General features: G+C 33.9%; 2 protein-coding genes across 2 annotated transcripts in view; one reads left to right on the top strand and one right to left on the bottom strand.

The window, feature by feature from the left end:
* Window positions 1-24,849, bottom strand: part of SIX6 (SIX homeobox 6) — a gene marked incomplete at both ends in the record, with an annotated part of 102,496 nt that overhangs the window by 19,823 nt on the left and 57,824 nt on the right. The gene's annotated exons all lie outside the window — the stretch shown is intronic.
* The window catches only part of LOC308648508 (protein SIX6OS1), a 35,768-nt gene continuing 18,638 nt past the window's right edge, over window positions 7,720-24,849 (top strand). Inside the window, exons 1-11 of the mRNA XM_081293270.1 lie at window positions 7,720-7,843; window positions 8,645-8,701; window positions 8,788-8,844; window positions 9,842-9,968; window positions 11,836-11,925; window positions 15,397-15,584; window positions 15,678-15,720; window positions 17,416-17,536; window positions 18,691-18,788; window positions 22,827-22,957; window positions 23,746-23,822. Coding sequence (XP_081149396.1) covers window positions 8,653-8,701; window positions 8,788-8,844; window positions 9,842-9,968; window positions 11,836-11,925; window positions 15,397-15,584; window positions 15,678-15,720; window positions 17,416-17,536; window positions 18,691-18,788; window positions 22,827-22,957; window positions 23,746-23,822 — 981 coding nt within the window. The 5' untranslated portion in view covers window positions 7,720-7,843; window positions 8,645-8,652. The remainder of the gene's footprint in view (window positions 7,844-8,644; window positions 8,702-8,787; window positions 8,845-9,841; window positions 9,969-11,835; window positions 11,926-15,396; window positions 15,585-15,677; window positions 15,721-17,415; window positions 17,537-18,690; window positions 18,789-22,826; window positions 22,958-23,745; window positions 23,823-24,849) is intronic.

Below are 24,849 nucleotides of genomic sequence, written 5' to 3'. Positions count from 1 at the left end.
CTGCCAAAAACTAAAAAATAAATATTAAAAAAAATACAGATACAAGAATGAATGATGGTAACTTAGAAACTAAGATGCTAGCAATTGAAAATGAGAGCAATGGATAGATTTGAATTATGTTTAAGAGGTGAAATTGGTAAGATTTATGGTTGATTAGGTACGGGGGATGATAGGAGAGGAAGATTGTTTCTGGTATGCATAAATGGATACTGATCTCATACATGAAAAGAGAATGAATATTGAAAGAAGCCTAGCATTAGTAGGGGGAATCAAGTTGCATTTGTGTGTGTGTCCCTCCAACATTTATGTTGAAATTTAATCCCCAGTGCAATAGTATCAAGAGGTAAGGCCTTTAGGAGGTGACCTAATCACCTCCTAAAGGCCTTATAGGTGGCATTGCCCTTATAGATGGGATTAGTGCCCAGGGAACAAGTTTATCCCTTCCATTCCTTCTATCCCTTTCACCATGTGAGGACACAACATTCATCTCCTCTGGAAAACACAGCAACAAAGTGCTGTCTTGGAAGAAGAGACCAAACCCTTACAAGACACTAAATATGTTAATACCTTGATCTTGGTCTTCATGGCTTCTAGATAAATGAAAAAATAATCTTTTATTACTTAAAAATTGCCTAGTCTATGGTATTTTGTTATAACAGCAGCAATGAACTAAGACAGCTTCTAATGTTGGTGATTAGATACATGGGTCTGGAACTCAGAGGGTAGATAACATAAAAAGTTGCTGTTCTTTTTGACTATTTGTCTATATGTACTCTTTTATTTGGAGAATACCTATTTGAGTAGTATGGAAGGAAGGAGAAACTGAGCATATATTCTAGACGTTTTTAAAAATATATATATTTAAGGAATCAAATGTATGAAATATGATATGTCAAGAGCTTTGTAATGTTTTGAACAGCCAATAATAAAAAAAGAAAAAAAATAATATATATTTAAGGAACTTATGAATAGTATTAGAAAAGTGTTAGAGTCAAACATTCAACTCAAAAATAAGAAACATTTTTGATTCCTCTGTTAGGCATAGACTGCTTCTCCTTTTGCTAATGAATGTTTTTTAGCTGTAATATCACTGAGCTGAACAAATAAATCACCTTGAGTACATAAGGAAAAATAAACACATGGTAAATGGATAAACATTACTACTACATCTTTATTAGACCATCTCTACCTCTAACACTTCAGCAGCTTAGAGATTTAGAATATTTTTACATTAACAGCAAGAAAAATTAAAGGAGAAATTCCTTTTTTGAGATCACAACTATGAAGTCATGTGGTTATAAAATTCTGTATTTGTGTGCAAATAAATAAATTAAATACAGTTTCATCGATGAAACTGTATTTAATTTATTTATTTATATGTGGTGCTGAGCATTGAACAACATCATTCTAAATGGAGAAAAAATAAAGGCATTCCCTCTAAAAACTGCAACAAGACAGCGATGCCCTCTTTCACCACTTCTATATAACACAGTTCTTGAAACACTGGCCAGAGCAATTAGACAGACGAAAGAAAGCAAAAGGATACACAGGAAAAGAAGAACACAAATTGGCAATATTTGCTGATGATATGATTCTATACTTGGAAGACCCTAAAAGTTCCACCAGAAAACGTTTAGAACTAGTAAATGAATTCAGCAAAGTAGCGGGATACAAAATCAACACCCATAAATCAAAGGCATTTCTGTATATCAGTGATAAATCCTCAGAAAGGGAAGTGAGGAAAACTACCTAAAAAAACAAACAAACAAACAAACAAAAACTTGGGAATCAACTTCATGAAAGAGGTGAAAGATCTATATAATGAAAATTCCAGAACCCTAAAGAAAGAAATCAAAGAAGACCCTAGAAGATGGAAAGATCTACCTTGCTCTTGAATAGACAGAATTAATATTATCAAAGTGACCATACTTTCAAAAGCACTATATAGATTTAATGCAATTCTGATCAAAATCTCAATGACATTCCTCATAGAAATAGAAAAAGCAATCATGAAACTCATCTGGAAAAATAAGAGACCCAGAATAGCTAAAGCAATCCTTAGCAGGAAGAGTGAAGCAGGTGGCATCACTATACCAGAACTTAATCTATACCAGAGCAATAGTAACAAAAACATCATGGTATTGGCACCAAAACAGACTAGTAGACCAATGTTACAGAATAGAGGACACAGAGACTAACCCACAAAATTACAATTATCTTTTTTTTAAAGAGAGAGAGAGAAAATTATTTTTTAATATTTATTTTTTAGTTTTTGGCAGACACAACATCTTTGTTTGTATGTGGTGCTAAGGATTGAACCTGGGCCGCTCGCATGCCAGGCGAGCACACTACCTCTTGAGTCCCATCCCCAGCCCCTACAATTATCTTATATTAGACAAAGGCGCCCCCCAAAAAAGCATTGGAGAAAAGATAGCCTCTTCAACAAATGGTGATGGGAAAACTGGAAATCCATATGCAACAAAATGAAATTAAACCCCTATCTCTCACCATGAACAAAACTCAACTCAAGATGGATCAAGAACTTAGGAATACAACCAGAGACCCTGTGTCTAATAGAAGAAAAAGTAGACTCTAATCTCTATCATGTGGGATTAGGCCCCGACTTCCTTAATAAGAATTAAAATTAAGAATCAATAAATGGGATGGACTCAATCTAAAAAGTTTCTTCTCAGCAAAAGAAACAATCTGTTGGGCTGGGGATGTGGCTCAAGCGGTAGTGCGCTCGCCTGGCATGCGTGCGGCCCAGGTTTGATCCTCAGCACCACATACAAACAAAGATGTTGTGTCCGCCAAAAACTAAAAAATAAATAAATAAATATTAAAATATTCTCTCTCTCTCTTAAAAAAAACCAATCTGTGAACTGAATAGAGAGCCTACACCTTAGGCGCAAATCTTTACCCCTCACACATCAGATAGAGCAGTAATCACATGAGTATATAAAGAACTCAAAAAGCTAGATACCAAAAAACAAATAACCCAATCAATAAATGGGCCAAGGACATGAAGAGACACTTCTCAGAAGATGATATACAATCAATCAACAAACACATGAAAAAATGTTCATCATCGATAGCAATTAGAGAAATGCAAATCAAAACCACTCTAAGATTTCATCTCACTCCTGTCAGAATGGCAGCTATTATACATACAAACAAAAATAAGTGTTGGCAAGGATGTGGGGAAAAAGGTACATTCATACACTGCTGGTGGGATTGACTGCAAATTGGTGCAGCCAATATGGAAAGCAGTATGGAGATTTCTTGGAAAATTGGGAATGGAACCACCATTTGATCCAGCTATCCTTCTCCTGGTCTATACCCAAAGGACTTAAAAACAGCATACTTCAGGGACACAGACATCAATATTTATAGCAATACAATTCACAATAGCTAAGTTGTGGAACTAACCTAGATGCCTTTCAATAGATGAACGGATTAAAATGTGGCATATATACACAATGGAATGTTACTCAGCAATAAAAGAGAATAAAACCATGGCATTTGAAAGTAAATGGATGGAGTTAGAGGAGATAATGCTAAGTGAAGTTAGCCAATCCCAAAAAACCAAATGCTGAATAAGGAGGCTGATTCATAGTGGGATAGGGAGAGGGAGCATGGGAGGAATAGGCGAACTCTAGATAGGGCAGAGGGGTTGGAGGGGAAGGGAGGGGGCATGGGGTAATTAATGATGGTTGAATGTGATGATCATTATTATTCAAAGTACATGTATGGGGCTGGGATTATGGCTCAGTATACAGCACTCATCTACCATGCATGAGGTACTGGGTTCGATCCTCAGCACCACATAGATGTAAAATATTGTGTCCACCTAAAACTAAAAAAAAAAATAAATATTAAAAAAACAAACAAAAACAAAGTACATGTATGAAGACATGAATTGGTGTGAATATACTATGTAAACAACAAGAGATATGAAAAATTGTGCTCTATATATGTAATAATAATTGTAATGTATTCCACTGTTACATATAAATAAAAAATATATTTAGTTGTTTATTTATTTACTTATATGTGGTGCTGAGCATTGAACCCAGTGCCTCACACATGCCAGGTAAGTGCTTGTTTTTTAAACAAGTGTACCCACTCAAGGTTTTGAATTGGAAATGCATAACACAAAGAAGTGTGCCCTAGGAAGTATCCTCTTTGCCACTGGTAACAGCTGAAGAAAGATAGTTTGTAGGGTAATTGTGGTAGTTAGTGTTCATGGCAGTGTTGTGAGCTACAGACTTTAGGGGCTGGTTGGGATGAAGGTATCTTGACCACCAAATCTGTAATGCAACTTTAGGTAGTACTCCTTCTTGTATAGCCTCTGAGTTTGGCTCTATAGCCATTCTAGGCAGTTTTGCAACACACCATATCTTTTAACAAATTCTACCTTTGCTTCAGTTGGACAGAATAAACTAACTTTGAAGTGAAAGTTGTTTGCAGCTGGGCATGGTGGCGCATGCCTGTAATCCCAGCAGCTCAGGAGGCTGAGGCAGGAGGATTGTGAATTCAATACCAGCCTCAGCAATGGCGAGGCACTAAGCAACTCAGTGAGACCCTGTTTCTAAATAAAATACAACAAACGGCTGGGGATGTGGCTCCGTGGTTAAGTGGCCCTGAGTTCAATTCCCAGTACCAAAAAAAAAAAAAAAAAAAAAAAAAGAAAAGAAAAAAAAAGTTGTTTGCAATAACCAACTTGGATTGGTACTAGAGGCCTGAGTTATAGATACACATTTGTGAGTCATCTATGTAATGGTTGTATCGGAAACTTGTACATGAAATATAAAATGAGAAGAGACCTAGGATTGAACCTGAGAAATTTATAACATTTAATGGCTGAGTAGGAGGAGATGAACCTGAAGGAAGTGATAGAGAAATTTCTGTAGATAGGAGAAAAATCAGGTAAACTTGTGTTTTAAGGAGTGATACTGTTGAATGCTGTGGAGAGGTAAGGTCAGATAAGGACTAAAACATGTTCATTGGGTTTAATAACATGAGAGCATTGTCATCCTTAACAAGAGCAAGTTTTATTTTTTATTTTTATTTTTTATTTTTCTTTTCTTTCTACTAGTAGAGATTTCACCAAGTTAAAAACTTATGGTCAAGAGCTAACTGAATGGAAAAGGATGAATACACCTAAGAGGAAAGGAATACTTGATATTTTAACATTCCTGAGGAGGTGAAAGGAGATGATACTCAGGACGCGGAGGAACTGGCTTTATGGAAGAGACGAGATAGCTTCTGTTATGCTTTGAATGTGAGGTGTCACCCAAAAGCTCATGTGTGACAAAGCAAGAAGATTTAGAGGAGAAATGATTGGGTTTGACGGCCTTAACCCAATCAATGAATGGATCCCCTGATGGAATTAACTGTGGCTGGAGGAGGTGGGTCATTGGGGGCTGCCTTTGGGGTATATATCTGATATCTGGCAAGTGGAATCTCTCTCTGCTTCCTGATCATCCTATGAGCTGCCTCCCTCCCCCACATTGTTCCACCATGATATTCAGCCTCACATTGAATTTTGAGGAATGGAGCTTGCGGTCTGTGGATTGAGACCTCTGACACTGTGAGCCCCCAAATAAACTGTTCCTCCTCTACAGTGAAAATGTAAGTGGGGTCATATGAAATATGACCACATGGAATTTGAAGTATTTTGTTCTGATGGCTTTTTAATTTTCTATATACGATGTGTTGGTCATTACAATTGGGCATTACATTAGGGGCTTTATAGAAATAATTTAATTTTCAAACTATCCTATCATAACAATTCTCATTTTGCTTTTGAGAAAACTGAAGCTTAGGTTAGAAACTTGCTCACAGTTTTGACCTAACAAATGATAGAACCAATAGTTACAATCATATCTGTTTGACTACAAAGACTATGTATAGAGTGGATTGGATGCATACAAAGAATATATCAAAGGAAAAAAATCAATGTCTTGTGAATAATTATTTATAAGAGATGAGGACAATCACATAAGATAACAATTTTCATGTGTTGATTCTTAGGAAGTGTCAGAAAGACAGGAATATTAGAGAGGAAGATATAATTTTGGATTTGGGTCAAGTTCAACCTGAATTCATAAAAGTAGAGTGGAATGATGGTTGCCAGTGAGAGGGGAAGTGGAAAGTGGGAATGGGGAGATTTTGGTCAAAGGGTATGAAGTTTGAGTTAGGCAGATGAAAAGTTATGGTGTAGCATGCCGACTATAGTTAATTACACTGAATTGCATACTTGATATTTGCTAAGAGAGTAGATCTTAAATGTTCATGCCACACACACAAATGATAACTATATGAAGTGGTGAATATGTTATACAAATTAATTTGATTGTGATAATTATTTCATAATTGCTATGGCTTGGATATGGTTTGAGGGTGTTCCCCAAGGCTTCATGGGTTGAAATTTACTCCCCATTGTGAGATACTAACAGGGTGGAACAATTCAAGTACAGAGTCCATAGGTGGGGCCTTTGGAAAGTGATTAGGATTAGATAAATTCGTAGGAATAGTGCCTCCATGACTGACTCCTGGTGCTGTTAAAGAAGAGGTTGAGAGACCAGAAGAGACAATCATACATGTGGGCACTCCCTGTCTCTTGCTACATGATACCTTGTGCTGCCTCAAGACTTTTTGCCACCAAGAAGGCTTTCCTCAGATGTGGCCCCTCAATCTTGGAGAGATCTGTAAGCTAAAATAAACCAACCACTTTTCTTTGTAACTTCTCCAGTTTTGTGTCATGTTTTATTAGCAACAGAAAACAGACTATTTCAATAATGTACATATCAAAATACTATGTTATACTCTGTAAGTATATACAATTTTTTTTGTTAATTATACCTCAATAATGCTGGAAAAATAAAGGTTTTCTTTCTCACACACAAATAAATATGGTAAGTTCTTAAATCATCAGAACCTAAATTAGCTTTGATGGTTCACTATCATTAATACTAGTGATCAATATTACAACACATTATAATAAAATATACATATGATATGTACTTAAGAAAAGCTTGTTTTTCATTTTAATCTATGAAATGATTTAGTATGTGTTGGCTTAAGGCAATTATTGATATTATTTCACATGTCCACCAGGAATAAAAGATTCAAGAGGGATCGAGCGCAGTGGTAGAGATCGTGCTTAGCGTATTTGAGGCCGTGGGTTCAGTCTCCAGAACAACAAGGGATTGAAGCAAATTGTTTACATTATTTTTTCTTCACTCTTCACTTCGACATGCAAAATCTAAACCATAAATTACCTAGTGATGACAGTTTTAGGCAGAAAATATGCTTTATTTGCAACAACAAATGAGGTAGTCATAAAATGTTTACTAAAACGTGTTTGAATTATGCTTTTCAAAGAAGCAAAATGCTGAATTCAACACTGAATTCTGATTCATGAGTTTCTTATTGTCATGTTAAAAGTTAATTTTATTGCTATTCTCCATTTTTTGTCTAAAGCCATTATGTTAGAAGAGGGCTGGATAGTCTTTGAAGTTAACACTAGGTTGCAAGGCAGCGGGAGAGTTCACGACAGACCCCGTGTGTTTTTTTGAGTCCTGTCTCACCCAGCACTCACTCCTGTGGTTCTAACTCTTTTAGGCGCCGGGATGGCGCGATCGCCACCCTGTTCTCGCCGGTAGCGGGATCTCGCTCTTCCACACGATCTGCTTCCTGCTGCGTGCTCCGCGGGGTCTACCCACGCTGACGCCAGGGGGCGAGGGCGGGACGGGGCTCCAGCCCTTCGAGTTAGGTTTGGGGTCACGTTCCTGGCGACCCGGGCCCTAAGTGGAATTTGGGACCGTAAGGAAAGAGGGTATGGACGTCAGGGTTTCGAGGGGCCGTTTAGGTGGGTGGGAAAAGGAACCGTGTGTGGTGGTTTCTGAGGAAAGCGGCGGGAGTGGCTGCCTGGACCTACTCCGGAGAACTACCCGCGACGTGGCGCATCCCGTGGCGGGGGCTTGACGCGCGCGGCGTCGTGGTTGGCTTGTGGTGGGCAGAGGCCAGCAGCGCTGCCTGAGGGGAGGGCAGGCCAGCGAATTCCCGCCGCGAGTCTCTGCTGCGAGCCGCGAGCCGCCCCTCGGGTCTACGGGGAGCCAGAGCTGCGAACCCCGCCTCTGGCGTGTTCCGTACAGCGAGTTGGCTCTCGTGTGAATTTTTTTTTTTTTAATTATTGGGGGGCAAATTGGTAAATGTAAACCTGCACCACTTTTCTAGGTTTCACCTTGCTGTTGGTGAAGGACTTTCACTGTGCAGGGCAGAACACACGCCAAGCAGGGACATATTCAGATATTTATTTTACAGGGCACGCCCTTTTGAGAAGTCTAGGTGTCTGGATCCCCGCAGATTCAAAGACTTACTGCAGTACCAGGAATAAACAGTTATGAGGGCGCCCACCCTTGCCCCTAGTCTCAGTCATGCAACAACGTTCAGCAGCTGCCTAAGTGTCTCTTTAGGGCTCTACCAGGAAGGTGGCTGTGGACTGAAAACGTCTCTTACCCTCTGTCTTGCTCCATCTACATTTTTTTTGTGAGAATGTTATATTTAAAAAGTTGTTACTGAATATACATGTGTATTTTCATTTTATATTCACTTATTTTTTATTTTCTTTACATAGTATCCAAGATGAATGACAGCCTCTTTGTCAGTCTGGACAGACTTTTGTTAGAATTTGGTAGGTATAAAATGAAAATAAATAGATAACTGTATTATTATTCAACATTTTAACAATGAAGTAAAGTCACAAGAGAATTGTTTTAGTTTTCCAGTATGAGCAAGATATAAGTACTAAAGAAGACATGATTCAAAGAATTAATAGTAAGTAGTTTTGCATGTTAAAGATGTATTTGTATTAATTTTTTATGACATATAGCATAATATATAATTGCCCTGTTTAGGGCAACTTGTAGTTGGCATTGTAACTCTTCTGGAAATTCTCTACTAATTTATTAGTATAAATTCTCTACTAATTCTCTCCACTAATAATGAGCTTTTTAGCCTAGGCAAAATAGTTGTGATTCACCTACTGTTTTTCAGTAATTTTGTGTATTCTGCATTTAATTATTTTGTGAAGAATTTTGCTTTAAGCAGCAATGACCCCTTAGGTGCAGTTAAAAAATGTTATATTTCTCAAATAACAAGGTTACTTCAAATATTTGAGTGAAATGTTTCTCTTTAAAGAAATCATCAAAAATTAGGAACCAGGATTGATGCCACATTTTCAGTAATAATAATTCTGAAATAAGTGAATTGGCTAGTAAATATAAGTGAAGTGGCTGGGCAAATTAAATAAATATAATGTTTTAAATATTTTAGTTCTAAAAATATAACTATTAACTTCTTAATTGTCACAGAAAGATTGAATTTGGTTATTTTTTCTACAATCAAAAAATAAAGTATTATGAACTTATTTAATATTTTCAAGAACTAAGTTTATCTTAAATCATTGTAAATAAGTTAGTTGATGGTGTATTTAATAATTAATTGATAGAAATTATGTATTTGTCAATAACAAAATCCTTATGAGTAAACATTTGCATGAATTTATAGCATCATAAGATGAATTGACCTTAAGTGTTACCTGATCTAGCCCAGCGGACATTCTTCAATTGCAAATACAAATCCTCCTTAGTTTCTGGGGGGCTGTGGTTTTCTACTTTTTAGTACAGGAGCCTTCCCTTCTCAAGCCTCATTTCCTCTCCTTTCTGGCTGTCCTCCTTTTAGGTAAGTTGCCATAAACTTTTTTTTCTTACTGTATTTGTTTATTTTGAATTTATAATTTCTACCTTAAGAAAATAAACATTTCCTCTTTTAGAATGCTTTGAAGACATAAAAGAAAACAAATCAACTATTTGTAAGATACATGAAACTATAAATACAACAGATGAGGAAATTGCTCATTACTGTAAACATAGTAATGAAATCAAAGACAACTGTAGTAAGTGAGTATTTGAAAGAAATGAACCTTCAGTAATTGTCATTTGATTTTTTTTATTCAAGATTTCTAGGTTTATAGTTGAAGACACCATTGCTTGTTTTGTTTTGGTTTGGGTTTTTGGTATTGGGGGTTGAACTCAGGGTCTTCCTTGTACATGCTAAGCATGTTCTCTACCATTGCCCTAAGTGCTGAATTATGAGATTTCAGTAACTTAGATATAGTTAGTATAAATAAAGAATTTTAGTGTAGTCTGTGTAAGTCCTATTAGTCTGAAATAATTTCCATTTTTTGACTTTTCAAGATCTTACTGTTTTTGTTTATGTGGTGCTGGGAATCAAATCCAGGGCCTTATGCATGATAAGCAAGTGCTACCTTGATATATGAAAGACAAGAACCACTGAGCTACACCCTGGCTTAAGATCTTAGTTTGTATAAGGGAATCCAACCTAAAACTTTTCAAGATAAAACACTTCTTTTGAGAAATATCTCTCTAGGTCTTTTGTCCAATTTCTAATCAAGTTATTTCTTTTCTTGCCATTGAATTGTGTGACTTCTACTTCAACCATTTTTATGATAGGAAAATATTGGAAGTAACTCTAAATGTTCAACATTAGGGGACTGGTTAAATGAATTTTGGTATATCCAGATGACTGAACACTAGGCAGCCAATAAAATCATGATATAGGTGTATGTTTGACATGGGAAAATGTTAATAGTATATTGCAAATTGAACAAAGCAGTTTATGCATCATTATTCATAATATGAACCCAATGCATGATAATATATCTATATCTAAGAAAAAACCTCAAAGGATGCACATTGAAAAGCTTATAGTGAATATCTTCTCAGTGAGCATATGTTTCTTATGGAATTTTTAAATACTCAGAAAATATGCATGTATAATTTTAGACCTTCAGATTTCCTTTTGGGGAATATATTTTAAGTATCAGAAATTAAGGGGTTAAATTAAATTATATCTCAGTTGGTAGAGTGCTCACCTGGAATGCACAAGGCCCTGGGTTCAATCCCCAGCACCACGAAAAAAAAAAGGAAGAAAGAAAGAAAGAAAAAAGAAATTAAGACAAATATTTAAGTATAATTTCAGTAAGTGATAAAGGAGGATAAATTTTATAATATGATCTCAGTAATGTTAAAATATATAACTGTAGCAAAATCTTGAAACAATTTTAAAATCTTAGTAGTTATTTAATATTGAGAATATGTATGATAGTTTCTTATGTATACTCTTCTGTGCTTCCAAATGGGCATATGTACTTTTGTTTTTCTTTTTCATTTTGTATATGTACTTTTTGAATTTGGAAAAAAAATGAAAATAGAGGAAATATTCAAACAGTACTTAGAATGGAAGCTGCCATGGTATATATAGTAATTTTAGTTTTTTTGTATTGGTAATAGTTTTCAGGTTATATAATAAAACAAAAATATATAAGGTAAATATTCATTTTATTCTATCTGATTTGATAACCTATTTTGGCCTAGTTTCAGCCATGCTATATTTGCTTCTTTTCCTGTCATATCTCAAAAACAAATATTATGTAAAAATTAATGAATATTAATATTTGAGCATATGAGTGTGTGGATATTGATAGTGATGGGGATAGGATATGCAGTTTTTTTCTTTTTTTATACTGCTGTATTTATTATTTTAAAAATTGGTTCATATTAATTATACAGAGTAGTAGATTTCATTGTGGCATAGGGAATGTTTTCTTGATGTAAACTTGTTTTCTCTAGGAAGACACATTCATTTCTCTTTAAATGATTTTGTTCATTTTTTATTATCTCTGCCAATTTTTTTATTTGTTTATCATTCTGAAGTGCTAATTACAACTATATCTTTTTTCCATAGCTGGAAGCCAACATGTGATGTTTTTCATAAACATGAAGATTATATGCAGGACCAATTTACTATTTATCAAGAAACCATTGAAAAAGACAAGTACAGTATTTATATTAACTTAATAAGTGTATCAGTTCTATAAATTAGTATTACTGGAACATACTTTGTAAGAATTTAGAAAGTGTGTATTCTGAGGGAATATTTTTTTAAGTAAATGTGATATCTTGGACTGAATCATTGAAGGTCTCCATATTTGTTGTAAAAGCTTGAATATGTTGAGATATTGCCTTAGATATAAACCATTTATCTATCAGCAGCATTTATAGCAAAGTTCTTCAATTAATGGTATTTATGACTAAACAGTGTAGGCAAACATTTAGGAGGATAATTATTTGTAGAATAAACATTTTGAAAAATTTGAGGTATTGGTTTTTTAAAGGTATTTTGTATCAAATTTCAAGTTTTTCAGATTGCTAATTTAGTAAAATGGTTATATTCTAATGGAGAAATACCAGTAGTTATATGAATTTATTTTACTTCGTGTAAAAGCATATCATCTTAGGGATTAAATGTAATTAATGAATGTAATAAAACAAGGTTAGAGACTTTGAACATGATATATATAGCATTAAAATTTTACCTAATTTTAAAAACTGAAGTGATTTGAGGAGAACACTTATCAGTTTTTACATTTTACTTAAGAAACACATATGTTGAAGGCCTTGTGGTGCATACCTATAATCCTAACAAGTTGAAGGTTGAGATAGGAGGATCACAAGTTCAAGGGCAGCTGTAGCAACTTAGTGAGACCCTAAGCAACTTAGCAAGATACTGTCTCAAAAATAAAAAATAAAAAAATAATGCCGGGGATAAAGCTCAGTGGTAAAGCACCCTTGATTTCAGTCCCCAATATCAAACAAAAAAACCCTCCTAAAATAACTACCCATGTAAAATCTATAATCCATTATTTTCAAAGATGAGTCTTCGGTTAGAACTAAAGTTTAAAATTGGGACTTAATGGCATTAGAAATCTTGTATGTAGATGAGGTTTCTCAGGAAAATATATGGAGCAAAGTGGAGAAAGGCAAAAGTATGCTATTATCCAAAGAGTAGACAGAGGGTGGAAAAGATGAAGGAGACTATTAGGTTGTCATTTATAGATCCTGCTTCAATCCCAAAAGAATTTGAGATATTTGTATAAAAATACCACAGTGTTTAAAAAAAAATCAAGGCTACATGTGGTCCTGCATATTGTTTGTTAAAAGTACAGATTAGGCTTTGAAATTCTTAGTAGTCAAGGCATTGATCAAGAAATATGATCAGAGTATTCATTTAAAAAATTCAATTAGAGGCTGGGGGTGTGACTCAATGGTAGAACATTTTCCTAGGATGCTCAAGGCCCTGGTTTTAATCCTTAGCAGTTTACTTGCTTAGGATAGTTATGAAGTTTTTCCCCGAGACTTGAGAGAAATTTCTCTCCTGGGTCTTCAAAAAGGGGAAATTGGGGAGTGTGGTAATATTTTCAGTAAATTCTTTCAAAAAAGTCCCCGTTTTTAATGTTTTTATTAATGCATTAAGTTATACATAATAGTGGTATTAATTTTGACATATTCATAAATGCATATAATTTCCTTCATTTCAACAATCAGTACTGAGGAAGTAGGAAGGAAGTAGGGGCACTAGCTACTTATTTCTGATCTCCCATTCTTGTTCTGAGCATTCATGAAGACTAGTACTGCTAGAATAAATTAGGTAATAATGACTTTCTGAATCATGACTTAGCTATGCTGTGTTCTGCCAAAGTTTCTATATGGAAGATGTTAGAAGTGGATATGACTATATAATATGAACAAGATGGAATATGGTATGCTAATCTCATATGAAATTGGTGACCCAGGCCTAATTTTTCAATGGTATTTCTCTTCTCCCTGGACCATTTTCCCAAGTTATTATATAAGTGGGGTCTTAATTAATAAATATACATTTAGAAGAATAGGAACTTATTTGGGGCTCAACTGCTTTATCTTGCTAAAGGGGACAGAGTTTATCAATACTAAAAAATTAGATCATTCTTAAAATTCAGACTTGTTGACCCAGTACTTATTAATCATTACTTATGAAACCAGAAGTTTTAAGAATACTTGCTCCTATTCTCTGCTAAGGAGAATAATCATTATAGCATCTTTTAAGAAATTTCTTGATCCAAGAAATAAAATCTTGAGGAATATAAGGACTATATATTTTCAAAAAGTTTACTATGAATATTATTTTTGAAACCAGAATTTGGTAAAAAGAGGATTCAGGAATATATTTTCTGTAGGACTGGGATGTATAGCTCAATGAGTGAGGCTCTCGGTGTAGTCCCTAACACTGAGGCTGAGGGTATATTTTCTGTGAAGAACTGTATTGAGTACTTTCAGTATTATAGATCAGGATTGGCAAACATTTTTTGTAAAATACCAGATAGTAAGTATTGTAGCTCAACTCTACTATGTGGTACAAGATGGCTTTAGGCCATATATAAATAAATGAGATATGATCCAATAAAACCTTATTGGACAGTGAAATTTGAACTTCATATAATTTTATTATGTCATGGAGTATATTTGAGTTTTTTCAATAATTTAAAAACCATTCTTAGTTCATAGACAACAGAGGATGGATTAGATTTGGCACATAGGCAGCTTGGGGATGTAGCTCAGTGGTAGAGCACTTGCTTAACATGCAAGGCTCTAGATTCAATCCTCAGTATCTCCTCCCCTACCCCATCACAAAGTTTTGGTACATAGGCAGTAGTAATCAACTCCTTTGTCCGTATGGGTCAAATAAGAAAGAAGTCTTAATATTCTTTTGTAAGAATAATGCCTCACTTACGACTTGTGCCTAAATAGATGGTCACCCATTATTAGTTGAGTTGATATAGAAGAGTTCCTCCAAATGGCTCAAATTTTCTTCATAAGAATACTTGTGGGGTATACATGAATGATTATGAACCCAGAGTTTTAACACATAGAACGTGACTTCATGTAATAATTTCAGCTAAAGAAAATTAAAGGAGATTTAAAAGGCATAGTTACAGAGGTCAGAACCCAGGGAGCCCAGATATTTAAGAAGGTATAACTGATATTGGCCAAATTATATTGTTATATCCTGTGCATGAATGAATATGTAACAACAAATCCCATCATTATGTACAACTGTAATGCACCAATAAAAAATGTGGGGAAAAAAAGGTGTGAATAAAAGAACCCAGTCTGCAATGTCATTTAGGATGAACATGAAAAAGAGGTAATTTGATTGGACAATTTAGATCATTGATGACCATGGAAAGAATAATGTCATTACACTGGTGGGAGTGGAAGTTAAATTGAAGAAGATTAACCAGGTGAGGAATAAAAAAAGTATAGCTGAGAAGTGTCTTGGGGTTAAAGAAAGTTGAAGGACAGACAATAATGAGGGAAATACAGACAAATAGATGTTTGAATTGCTTTTTATACTTAATTTAAGAGACTTTAACAAGTGATATTTATTAGGTTTTTAGATCTATTCTACATCATTTATTTTTAACAGAAAAATGTATCATGATTATGTATGTCAGTATAAAGAAGTTTTGAAGCAATACCAACTAAAATATTCAGAAACACCCTTTTCACGTGAATATTATGAGAAGAAAAGAGAACATGAAGAAATTCAAAAGAGAGTGTTGGCATGTTCTGAACAACTAAAAATGAATGAAACTATTCTTATGGAATTTCTAGGTATTAACCTTTCTGTAATATGTTGCTTTAATTATTATATCTTTGTACTGAGAAGAATATAATAAATCAGTCTCAACTATGACTTTTTTTCAGTGCCTGCACCCTTTCCATCACTTACCAAGTGGACATTACACATGTATCCACAATAGTATTTCTGTTTATAATTTTATTAGATAAGTATTGTTTCTGTATTTTAATTATTATTTTGTTTTCCTGGTGAGAGCTTCATAGATTTGTTTTTGAGTTTAATTCAGATTTTAAAGGTCACTTTAAGGTCTTTTGGGATTAGTTCTCATGTACATGTGATCAAAAGCAAGTAATTTTAAGGGGAATAAAATTGTATATGTATTTGGCTTTAAAGTGGCATATCAACAATCAAACTAATGAAAATGTCATCTTGCTTTGTCTAAAGAAGTTCTGATTAAATTGATTAATTATTACTTGTTATAGATGGTGGTACGGAAGTGAGTCAACAATTATTCACTAATATTTAAAAATTCATTGGGTACTTACCTTGTGTCAGGCAGTACTGAAGAAATTACAAAGCTCTCTTGCAAGGAGCTCACAGTTTAGTAGAGGAGAAAGACAAATAAAGAATTCTAATACAGTATCACTGTAATAGATGCTTAAGTAATTCTTAATTGGTCTAAGTCTCACCTGTTTGTCAGAGAGATCTTTCCTGATGCTGAACTTGAAACTTTAATCCTCTTTCAACCTCCACAATCCTTTATATGCTTTTCTATCAGATTATAACTCCTATGTTTGTACTAAGTCTTCTTTATCCCTGTATTCTACCTTGCTTCCTTTCTGTTTCATCCTAAACCATTCTTTTATCTCCTCTGCTGCTTTTTATCCTTCATGTTTTGGTTTGAGCCTATTATATTTTTATGAACATTTGTTGTTTATCTATGCATTAACTTCTTAGTGGGAAAGGGCAGAGGTTAGTTGGTAGGTGAAGTACAGAAAGTATAAGGGAGTTGGATATGAGTTGGGATGAGATGTAAAGTTGCATGACAAATAAGAAGAGATAGATGGAGGTAGGAAGAATTAAAGATTAGGATTTAAATATCTATTTCTAAAAATTTAAACTGATACTTTTGGTAATAACTTAGCTTTATAAATAATATTCACCTGAAATGTTTGTTCTAGCATATAAGTCACATATTTTTAAGGCAGGATAGGAAGTTCTGATAAAATTTCTCTAGAGTTCTTGTTCACTGTTACTCTTCTATTCATTTCTAAATTCTAGATAGATAATAGAGGAACTTAGGTAATTGTGTTAATTAATAACCATGTAGGATGTCTATTAATAGCAGATAAATTTTCTACTTGAAATTGAGTCTAAATCCTCCCTAAACAGAATGTCCAGATGAAAGTTCTCAGTTTTACAGGGTACATTGATGAACCTTATAAGGCAAGAAAAGGGAAATTGGGTGGATTTTTAATGTTGATTTTGGAATAATACATGATGGAAGCATAAAAAGTTAAATTGGGACCTGAATTTATTTTATTTTATTAGTCATCCCAATGACACAGTGAACTTAGTTTAAAAAAACCAAATAACACCTTGTGAAAATATTTAACTGAATGAAAAAATTCTAACAAATATTTTTGATGGATGTTACTTTTAAGTTAATAGAGATCAATACTAACTTATCTTCATTAGTCTGCCAAATATTTATATTAATCTTACCTGTTTCAGAAACAGTGCTTATTGCTTATATATACCACACATATAAATGACATTATATAATATTAACTATTTCTGACATAGTACATTTATTTTAAATGTGAGGTTTACTTGCACAGCATAGTTCCTTAACATAAAAAGAGTTAATCTGAGATGTAAAACACAAGATATCCTCAAACATGCCAACAGTTTTACCAAAAGTTCATCTGAATTGAAGAAAGAAGCAGATGAAGCAGAAATGGAAATTAATTCATTAAACAAGGTATATATTTTGTTATTGTTTCTAAAATATGTATTAATGTATAATAGTGTGTTAATTGACACCTTAGAAGAGCTGTTAAGATAGCCTCAATGTGGACAAAGGCCAATTGATAAGCTTTAGATCACTTTGAAGCCAAAATGTATTTCAGGTGTGGAATTTATTTAACTCTGAATATGGGGGAATAGGTTGGCTTTTGGGAGGGCCTGAGGAAGGATCAAGATGTAGGTTAAGAGGAATTTACTTATTGACTTGTGGTGCAGTAGGTTAAACCCAAGGCCTCATGCATACTAGGCTCTGGGTTTGATCCACTGGTACCTAATACCTCTGGCCCTGTAACAGGAATTTAAAAGCATTGAAAAAGTAACAGTGTTTTCAAAAAGGTGAACAAGATAGTAAATAGTTTAAATAATTTAATCTTGCAAAATTTATAACTGTAGTTTATAATTTTTAGGAAGCCAGTCTAGAACCAGTTAAGCTTTTAAGGTTTTATTGAATATTTTTAGTATCATCCATTGAATTGTGGCTTTGATTCACATAGATACAAGAACTCATCAAAATCATTTTATAAATTTTGAGAAAATATTGAAAATTAAATTTTCTAAATTTTTTGAAAATTAGATTTTATAGTGATCATTCATAGTTATAAGGTACAAAATAATATCAATATAATTTTTTTCTAAATATTTGTTTGTTAGTTTTAGGTGGACACATATCTTTATTTTATTTTTTTATGTGGTCCTGAGGATCGAACCCAGTGCCTCATGCATGTTACACGAGCACTCTACCACTGAGCCACAACCCCAGCGCCCCCAGCAATATAATTTTAATAATGAGAGAAAAATGGATGCTATTTCCTTTAAAATATGTGATAACTATGTCCCTATGTAAATATTCAATGTCTATTTTGCTTATGATTATTCTTTTAAAAAATGGAAATTATTGATATTTATGATTGAAAATTTAGTAGTAAGGAAAAGTTAAAGGGGTATGATTTAATATTCATGTAACTCTTAATGACTTTCAATAGAAGATAGTAAATTCTGCCAAAAATACAAACCTTGTGATTCTACAGGAAAAAATCATTCATTAATTAAGATAAAACGTTCTTCTTTGCAGGTAATTATTTCATTTTCCTTTTCCATTTTTCTTTTTAGCTGATTGCAAGACTGTATGAAACCAAGAATCTTTCAGAAACTCTTGAAGAAAAGGAAAAAAGTACAGAAAAGAGAAAGGAATTGAAAGAAAGATATAGGTAAATTTTAAAATTGAATTTTATGTGACCAGAAATTCTGCATCTAAAAGTTTGATTCTGTATTCTATCCTCTTTTTTTTTTTGTTCTGCTTAGTCATACATGACAGCAGAATGCATTTCGTTTCATTGTACACAAATGGAGCACAACTTTTCATTTCTCTGGTTGTACATGATGTAGAGTCACCCATTTGTGCAGTCATATATGTACCCAAGGTAATAATGTCCTCATTCCACCATCTTCCTACCCCCATTCCTGTTCTCTTTCCCTCCCTCCCCTTTGCCCAATCCAAAGTCCCTTCATTCTTTCCATGCCCCGTCCCCTCATTATGGATCAGCATCCACTTATCAGAGAGAATATTCAGCCTTTGGTTTTGGGGGATTGGCTTACTTTGCTTAGCATGATATTCTCCAGCTCCATCCATTTACCTGCAAATACCAGAATTTTATTCTCTTTTAATACTGAGTAATATTCCGTTGTGTATATATACCATAGTTTCTTTATCTGTTCATCTATTGAAAGGCATCCAGATCAGACAGTTTTGCTATTGTGAATTGAGCTGCTATAAAAATTGATGTGGCTGTGTCACTATAGTATGCTGATCTTAAGTCCTTTGGGTATAGACAGAGGAGTGGGATAGCTGGGTCTAATGGTGGTTCCATTCGTAATTCTCTGAGGAATCTCCATACTGCTTTCCAGAGTGATTGCACCAATTTGCAGCGTACCTTTTCCCCACATCCTCGCCAGCATTTTTGTTGCTTGTATACTTGATAATTGCCATTCGGACTGGAGTGAGATGAAATCTTAGAGTAGTTTTGATTTGCATTTCTCTAATTACTAGAGATATTGAATATTTTTTCATATATTTGTTGATGGATTGTATATCTTCTTCTGAGAAGTGTCTATTCAGTTTCATAGACCATTTGTTGATTGGGTTATTTGAGTTTTTTTTTTTTTTTTGGTGTTAAGTTTTTTGAGTTCTTTATATATCCTGGAAGTTAGTGCTCTATCTGATGTGTGTCTAGTAAAGATGTTCTCCCACTCTGTGGGCTCTGTCTTCATGTTATTTATCTTTTCCTTTGATGAGAAGAAGCTGTTTAGTTTGATTCCATTCCATTTATTGATTCTTGATTTTATTTCTTGTGCTTTAGTAGTCTGATCAAGGAAGTCAGGACCTAATCTGACATGATGAAGATTTGGGCCTACTTTTCCTTCTGTTAGGCACAGGGTCTCTGGTCTAATTCCTAGGTCCTTGATCCATTTTGAGTTGAGTTTTGTACATGATGAGAGAGAGGAATGTAATTTCATTTTGGCTGCATATGATTTCCAGTTTTCCCAGCATCATGTGTTGAAGAGGCTATCTTTTCTCCAATGTATGTTTTCTACACCTTTGTCATGCAGGCTATCTTCTATTAATTTCTTATGAAAAATATTAATTTAAGGGGTTGGGGTTGTGGCTCAGTGGTGGAGCGCTTGCCTAGCACGTGTGGGGCCCTGGGTTCGATCCTCAGCACCACATAAAAAATAAATAAATTAAAAAACCTATTGTATCCAACTATAACTAAAAAATAAAATATTTTTTAAAATATTAATTTAAATGTTATGAACTATTATTATTTAGTATTCTTTAGTGAGGCTGAGGATATTATAATTGTAGAGGGAGAGAGGGTAGCAACAGTACATCTGATGCACAATCCACCTTTTTATCATCTTGTCATCAACTTGTTTAGTTCTCTCTTTATCATGGAGAGTGTAGATGAGCCTATAATTGTGACTTAATCCATGACGTCATATGTTTCCTTGTTTTTCTGTCCTGTTTTTTGATAAAATAGATCTTAGTGGTGGAATTATGAAGAAAAAGTCATTAATTTTTCTCTTACAGAAAAGTAGATGTGTTACTCTTGCTGTTTCTGATCTACTTGCTATTTTTTTTCTTTTTGCCTGTGCCCTTTTTTCATTCTAAATTTCCATTCCTCAGTCTTCATTGCCTTTGTGTTGATTTTTCAACACACTCTTCTCGAGTTTATTTCCCTGAACCCACTTCCTTGGATCTGTTATTTGCTTGACCTCCTCCCCAACATGTTGCACTCCCACATATCATATCTATGGCAGTATGTATTTAGTTTTATGATGAAATTGATTTTAAAAAATAGGCAAACATACAGAATTTTGCTTTGCCAACAATGTTTTAACATAAAATTCTGTATATTGAGAGGAACTTATATAAATATTTAGTCATTTTTTACTCAGTGTATAGAGTAGCACCCCCTTATCCATGGTTTTGCTTTCCATGATTTCAATTACTTGTAGTCAACCATGATCCAGAAATATTAGATAGAAAATTCTGGAAATAAACAATTAAATTGCATGCTGTTCTGAATAGTCTGATGAAATTTCATGCCATTGTACTCTATCCTACCTGGGATGTGAATCATCACTTTGTTCAGTATGTCTAAACTGTATACATTACCTGCCTGTTACTTACTTAGTGGCCATTTCAATTATCCCATTGAATGTTATATTATCATGGCGCTGGTGTTCAAGTAACCCTTATTTTACTTAAAAATGACCCCAAAGTGAAAGATAAGTGATGCTGGCAATTTGGATATGTCGAATAGAAGCTGTAAAATGCTTTATTTAAATGAAAAGGTGAAAGTTCTTAACATAAGGGGAAAAAAACCCAGTTATATGCTTAGGATGCCAAGATCTGTGATTAGATTTATCTGTCCATGAAATTGTGAAGAAGGAAAAATAAATTTATGCTAGTTTTGCTATCATACCTCACACTGCAAAAGTTAGGCCACAGCTGAGTGTGGGGGTACTGCCTTGGGAGACTAAGACAGGAGGATTGCAAGTTGGAGACCAGCCTCAGCAGCTTAGAGATAACTTGTCTCAAAATTTAAAAAATAAATAAAAAGGACTGGAGATGTAGCTCAGTGATTAAGTACTCCTGGGTTAAATCCACCACAGGAGGGAAAAAAGCTACAATGTGTAATAAGTGCTTGCTTAGTTAAGATGGAAAAGGTGTTAAATTTGTCTATGTATGTATAGGGAAAACTATGGTATATGTAAAGTTTGGTACTGGGGAACTTATCATGTATCCTAAATTGATAAGGTAGAATCAGTGTATTTTGATAGCATTTATTCTACTTCATTGATTTAGGAAGAAGTCAATGAAATTATCTTTCAGTAAAAAACTTAAAAGACCCACTTACGATGTATTACTGTTTTAATGATTTCTGTATTCATGGTAGTTGATTTGTTTCCAAATCAGTCTTTTTAAAGTTTAAAGTACTCTGAAATCTAAAATGTTACTTTTATGATTAGACTTTTGGTTTAAGATGTTTTTGATATGTTTGAAAAGTCGTTAAAAATGACTATGTTTGCCGGATGTATTGATGCATGTCTGTAATCCCAGTGACTTGGGAGGCTGAGGCAGAAGGCTTGCAAGTTTGAAGCCTCAACAACTTAAGAAGGCTCTAAGCAACTTAATGAGACTTTGTCTCAAAATATAAAAAGGCCTGGGGATATGGCTCAGTTGCTAAGTGTCCCTTGGTTCAATTCCTAGTATCAAAACAAAAAGAATGATTATGTCTTAAAAATAAAATTGTGACATACTGAGAAGATTACTGGACTTAATCAGAAAAGTGTTTTCGCTCTGACACTATTACCAAGTAATTTAATAATATTGTACAAAAGTCTGTTAAAAATCTCTGGAACTGGGGCTGGGGATGTGGCTCAAGCGGTAGCACGCTCGCCTGGCATGTGTGCGGCCCGGGTTCTATCCTCAGTACCACATACAAACAAAAGATGTTGTGTCCACCGAAAAACTAAAAAATAAATATTAAAAAAAATTCTCTCTCTCTCTCTCTCTCTCTCTCTCTCTCTCTCTCTCTCTTTCTCAAAAAATCTCTGGAACTTAGTTTCATTATTTGCAAAGTGGAGGATTTTAACTATATAGTATCTAAATATCCTTCTAGCTTCAGAATATGTTAATTTTTACTTAGCTCATATTTAATGTAATCTATTCTTCTCTTTAGAATTTTTGAAAAAGATGAGCATATGCTTGTATTGAATAAAATCCCTGAAAGCACTCAATTATTTCTTCCTTATGAACCTCATAAATTAGTAAGACCAAAAAAGATGCATTCTTCAGAACCAAGAGTTACAGGTACAGAATTGTTTATTATTTAATAACTTTATTTGTTTGGGTTAAACCCACAGAAGGAGAAATAAAAATAAATTTTAGTTATCATTTGATGTGAGCAAGAACAAACAATACTGGAGACTTAGACTCAGGAAAGTACTGCTTTGAGTTGGAGAGCAAACAATAAATGTCTTCTCTACATATTTTTTCCCTCTGAGAAGGAAACTTTTCACATAAAATGTGTTCTGGTTGGGTTGCTCAGCTTTCAGAGGAATATAAATAATTATATATTTTTATTTGAGGAATTATATTGTCATATGTATGATTTCTATGGGTAGCATACTTGTGTTAACAGTGTTTGAGACTTGGTCATTGAGACATTTGAATTAGATTTCATTCAAGGGTCCATAGATTAACTAGTTTAACTATATTATCTGTCTCCCCTCCATCATTACTATTATTACTTTGTCTTTTTTGGTTATGGATTCTAAAGATACAGTTTTGTCAGTTGGTCATTTTATCATTTCATATTTAATTGCTATAATAGTGAATATAGAGTGATAAATTAAGAGATTTGATGTTTAAAATTGTGTATTTAAATTTAAATTTAATATTCATATAGACTTGATTGTCTAAATGATAAGGTTAGATTAAATGGTGGAGATGAGGGCCAGGGTTGTAGCTAAGTGGTAGAGTGCAAACTTAGTGTGCATAAGGCCCTGGGTTCAATCCTCAGTATGAGAAAAAAGTCAGAGATGATGTTTGATTCTATCTTCAGAATTGATTTTAAGTAGTATTACTTAATAATCTAGATAACAAAGAAGAAATTTCTGTGCAGCAGTCAAAGCTTGCCAATATTGACTTCAGACAAAAGGAAAAAGACCCACACGTAGGTATTTCTTTTTAAATAATATAGATTAAATACTTGCTTTCGTTAAATGAGAGTAATGTACTATACTTGAGACAGAGATGTGTGTGTGCAGGTGTGTGTTATAAATATATTAAATCAGCCATTAGCATAACCTTTGGGATCTAAAAAAATTTAAATTTGAATATGACATTCTGAATATAGACTATAATCTGCTCCATTGCCTTCAAAATAATGGAAAAAAATATTTTAAAATACCAAGCCCTATATCTATTAAACCAAAAACTTGAAAAATCTCTGGAAGAGGAAACACTGATTGGATTGAAGAAGGAAATTATAACCTGAAACATGCATAGGATAATTCTGTTAACAAAATAGAGATCCAGGGACAATCAATAGGATAATTTGTTGGGCTCCTTCAGAGGGAGTTAAGTAACTTAACTCATGTTCATCTTTGTTTCTCTACTTTGCCTTTGGTCAGTCTCAGTAATGGGATGACTGACTCCAGGTGGAAGCAGTGAGTAGGGGAGCATGGGTAAGAGAAACTGGCTTGTGTCCTGGGTGGTTCTTGATGCCTGTGAAAAATAAGGACTACACCAACCAAATAACTAACTGCTGATATTGCACATCTTTATTTTCCCTTGAAAACAGTCCAGAGGGAATTCCTCAATGAAAAAAATATTTGTCCTTTCACTGATTTGTAATTAATTCAGACACTAAAATGAAACTTAAGTCTTATAGAAATCTAAAATTACAGATGATTTTAATATGGGATGAAGGTAGATAAATGAGGAAAACAAATGTTTACCAATGTTTTTAATTTTTTGGTGGTAGAGGGGTAGTAGATGTAGGGAGAAAATATAAATGCTGATTAAGTATACATTCTGGAAAAATGTAAATTTATGTCTGTATGTCAAATATTTAAGAAAATCATCAGAAAAGAAATGGAAGGTGTAAATTTTTTAAAAGTAGAAGAAAAAAGATAAAAATTAGGTCAACAGAGTGGAAACAACAGTTAGCATTTAGATAGAAAACAAACAAGATGCTG

Source organism: Spermophilus citellus (assembly GCF_964194105.1).
Source record: "Spermophilus citellus genome assembly, chromosome: 4".
NCBI lineage: Eukaryota > Metazoa > Chordata > Mammalia > Rodentia > Sciuridae > Spermophilus > Spermophilus citellus.
The sequence above is the reverse complement of the archived record's forward strand: the minus strand, read 5'-3'. Positions and strand labels throughout refer to the sequence as shown.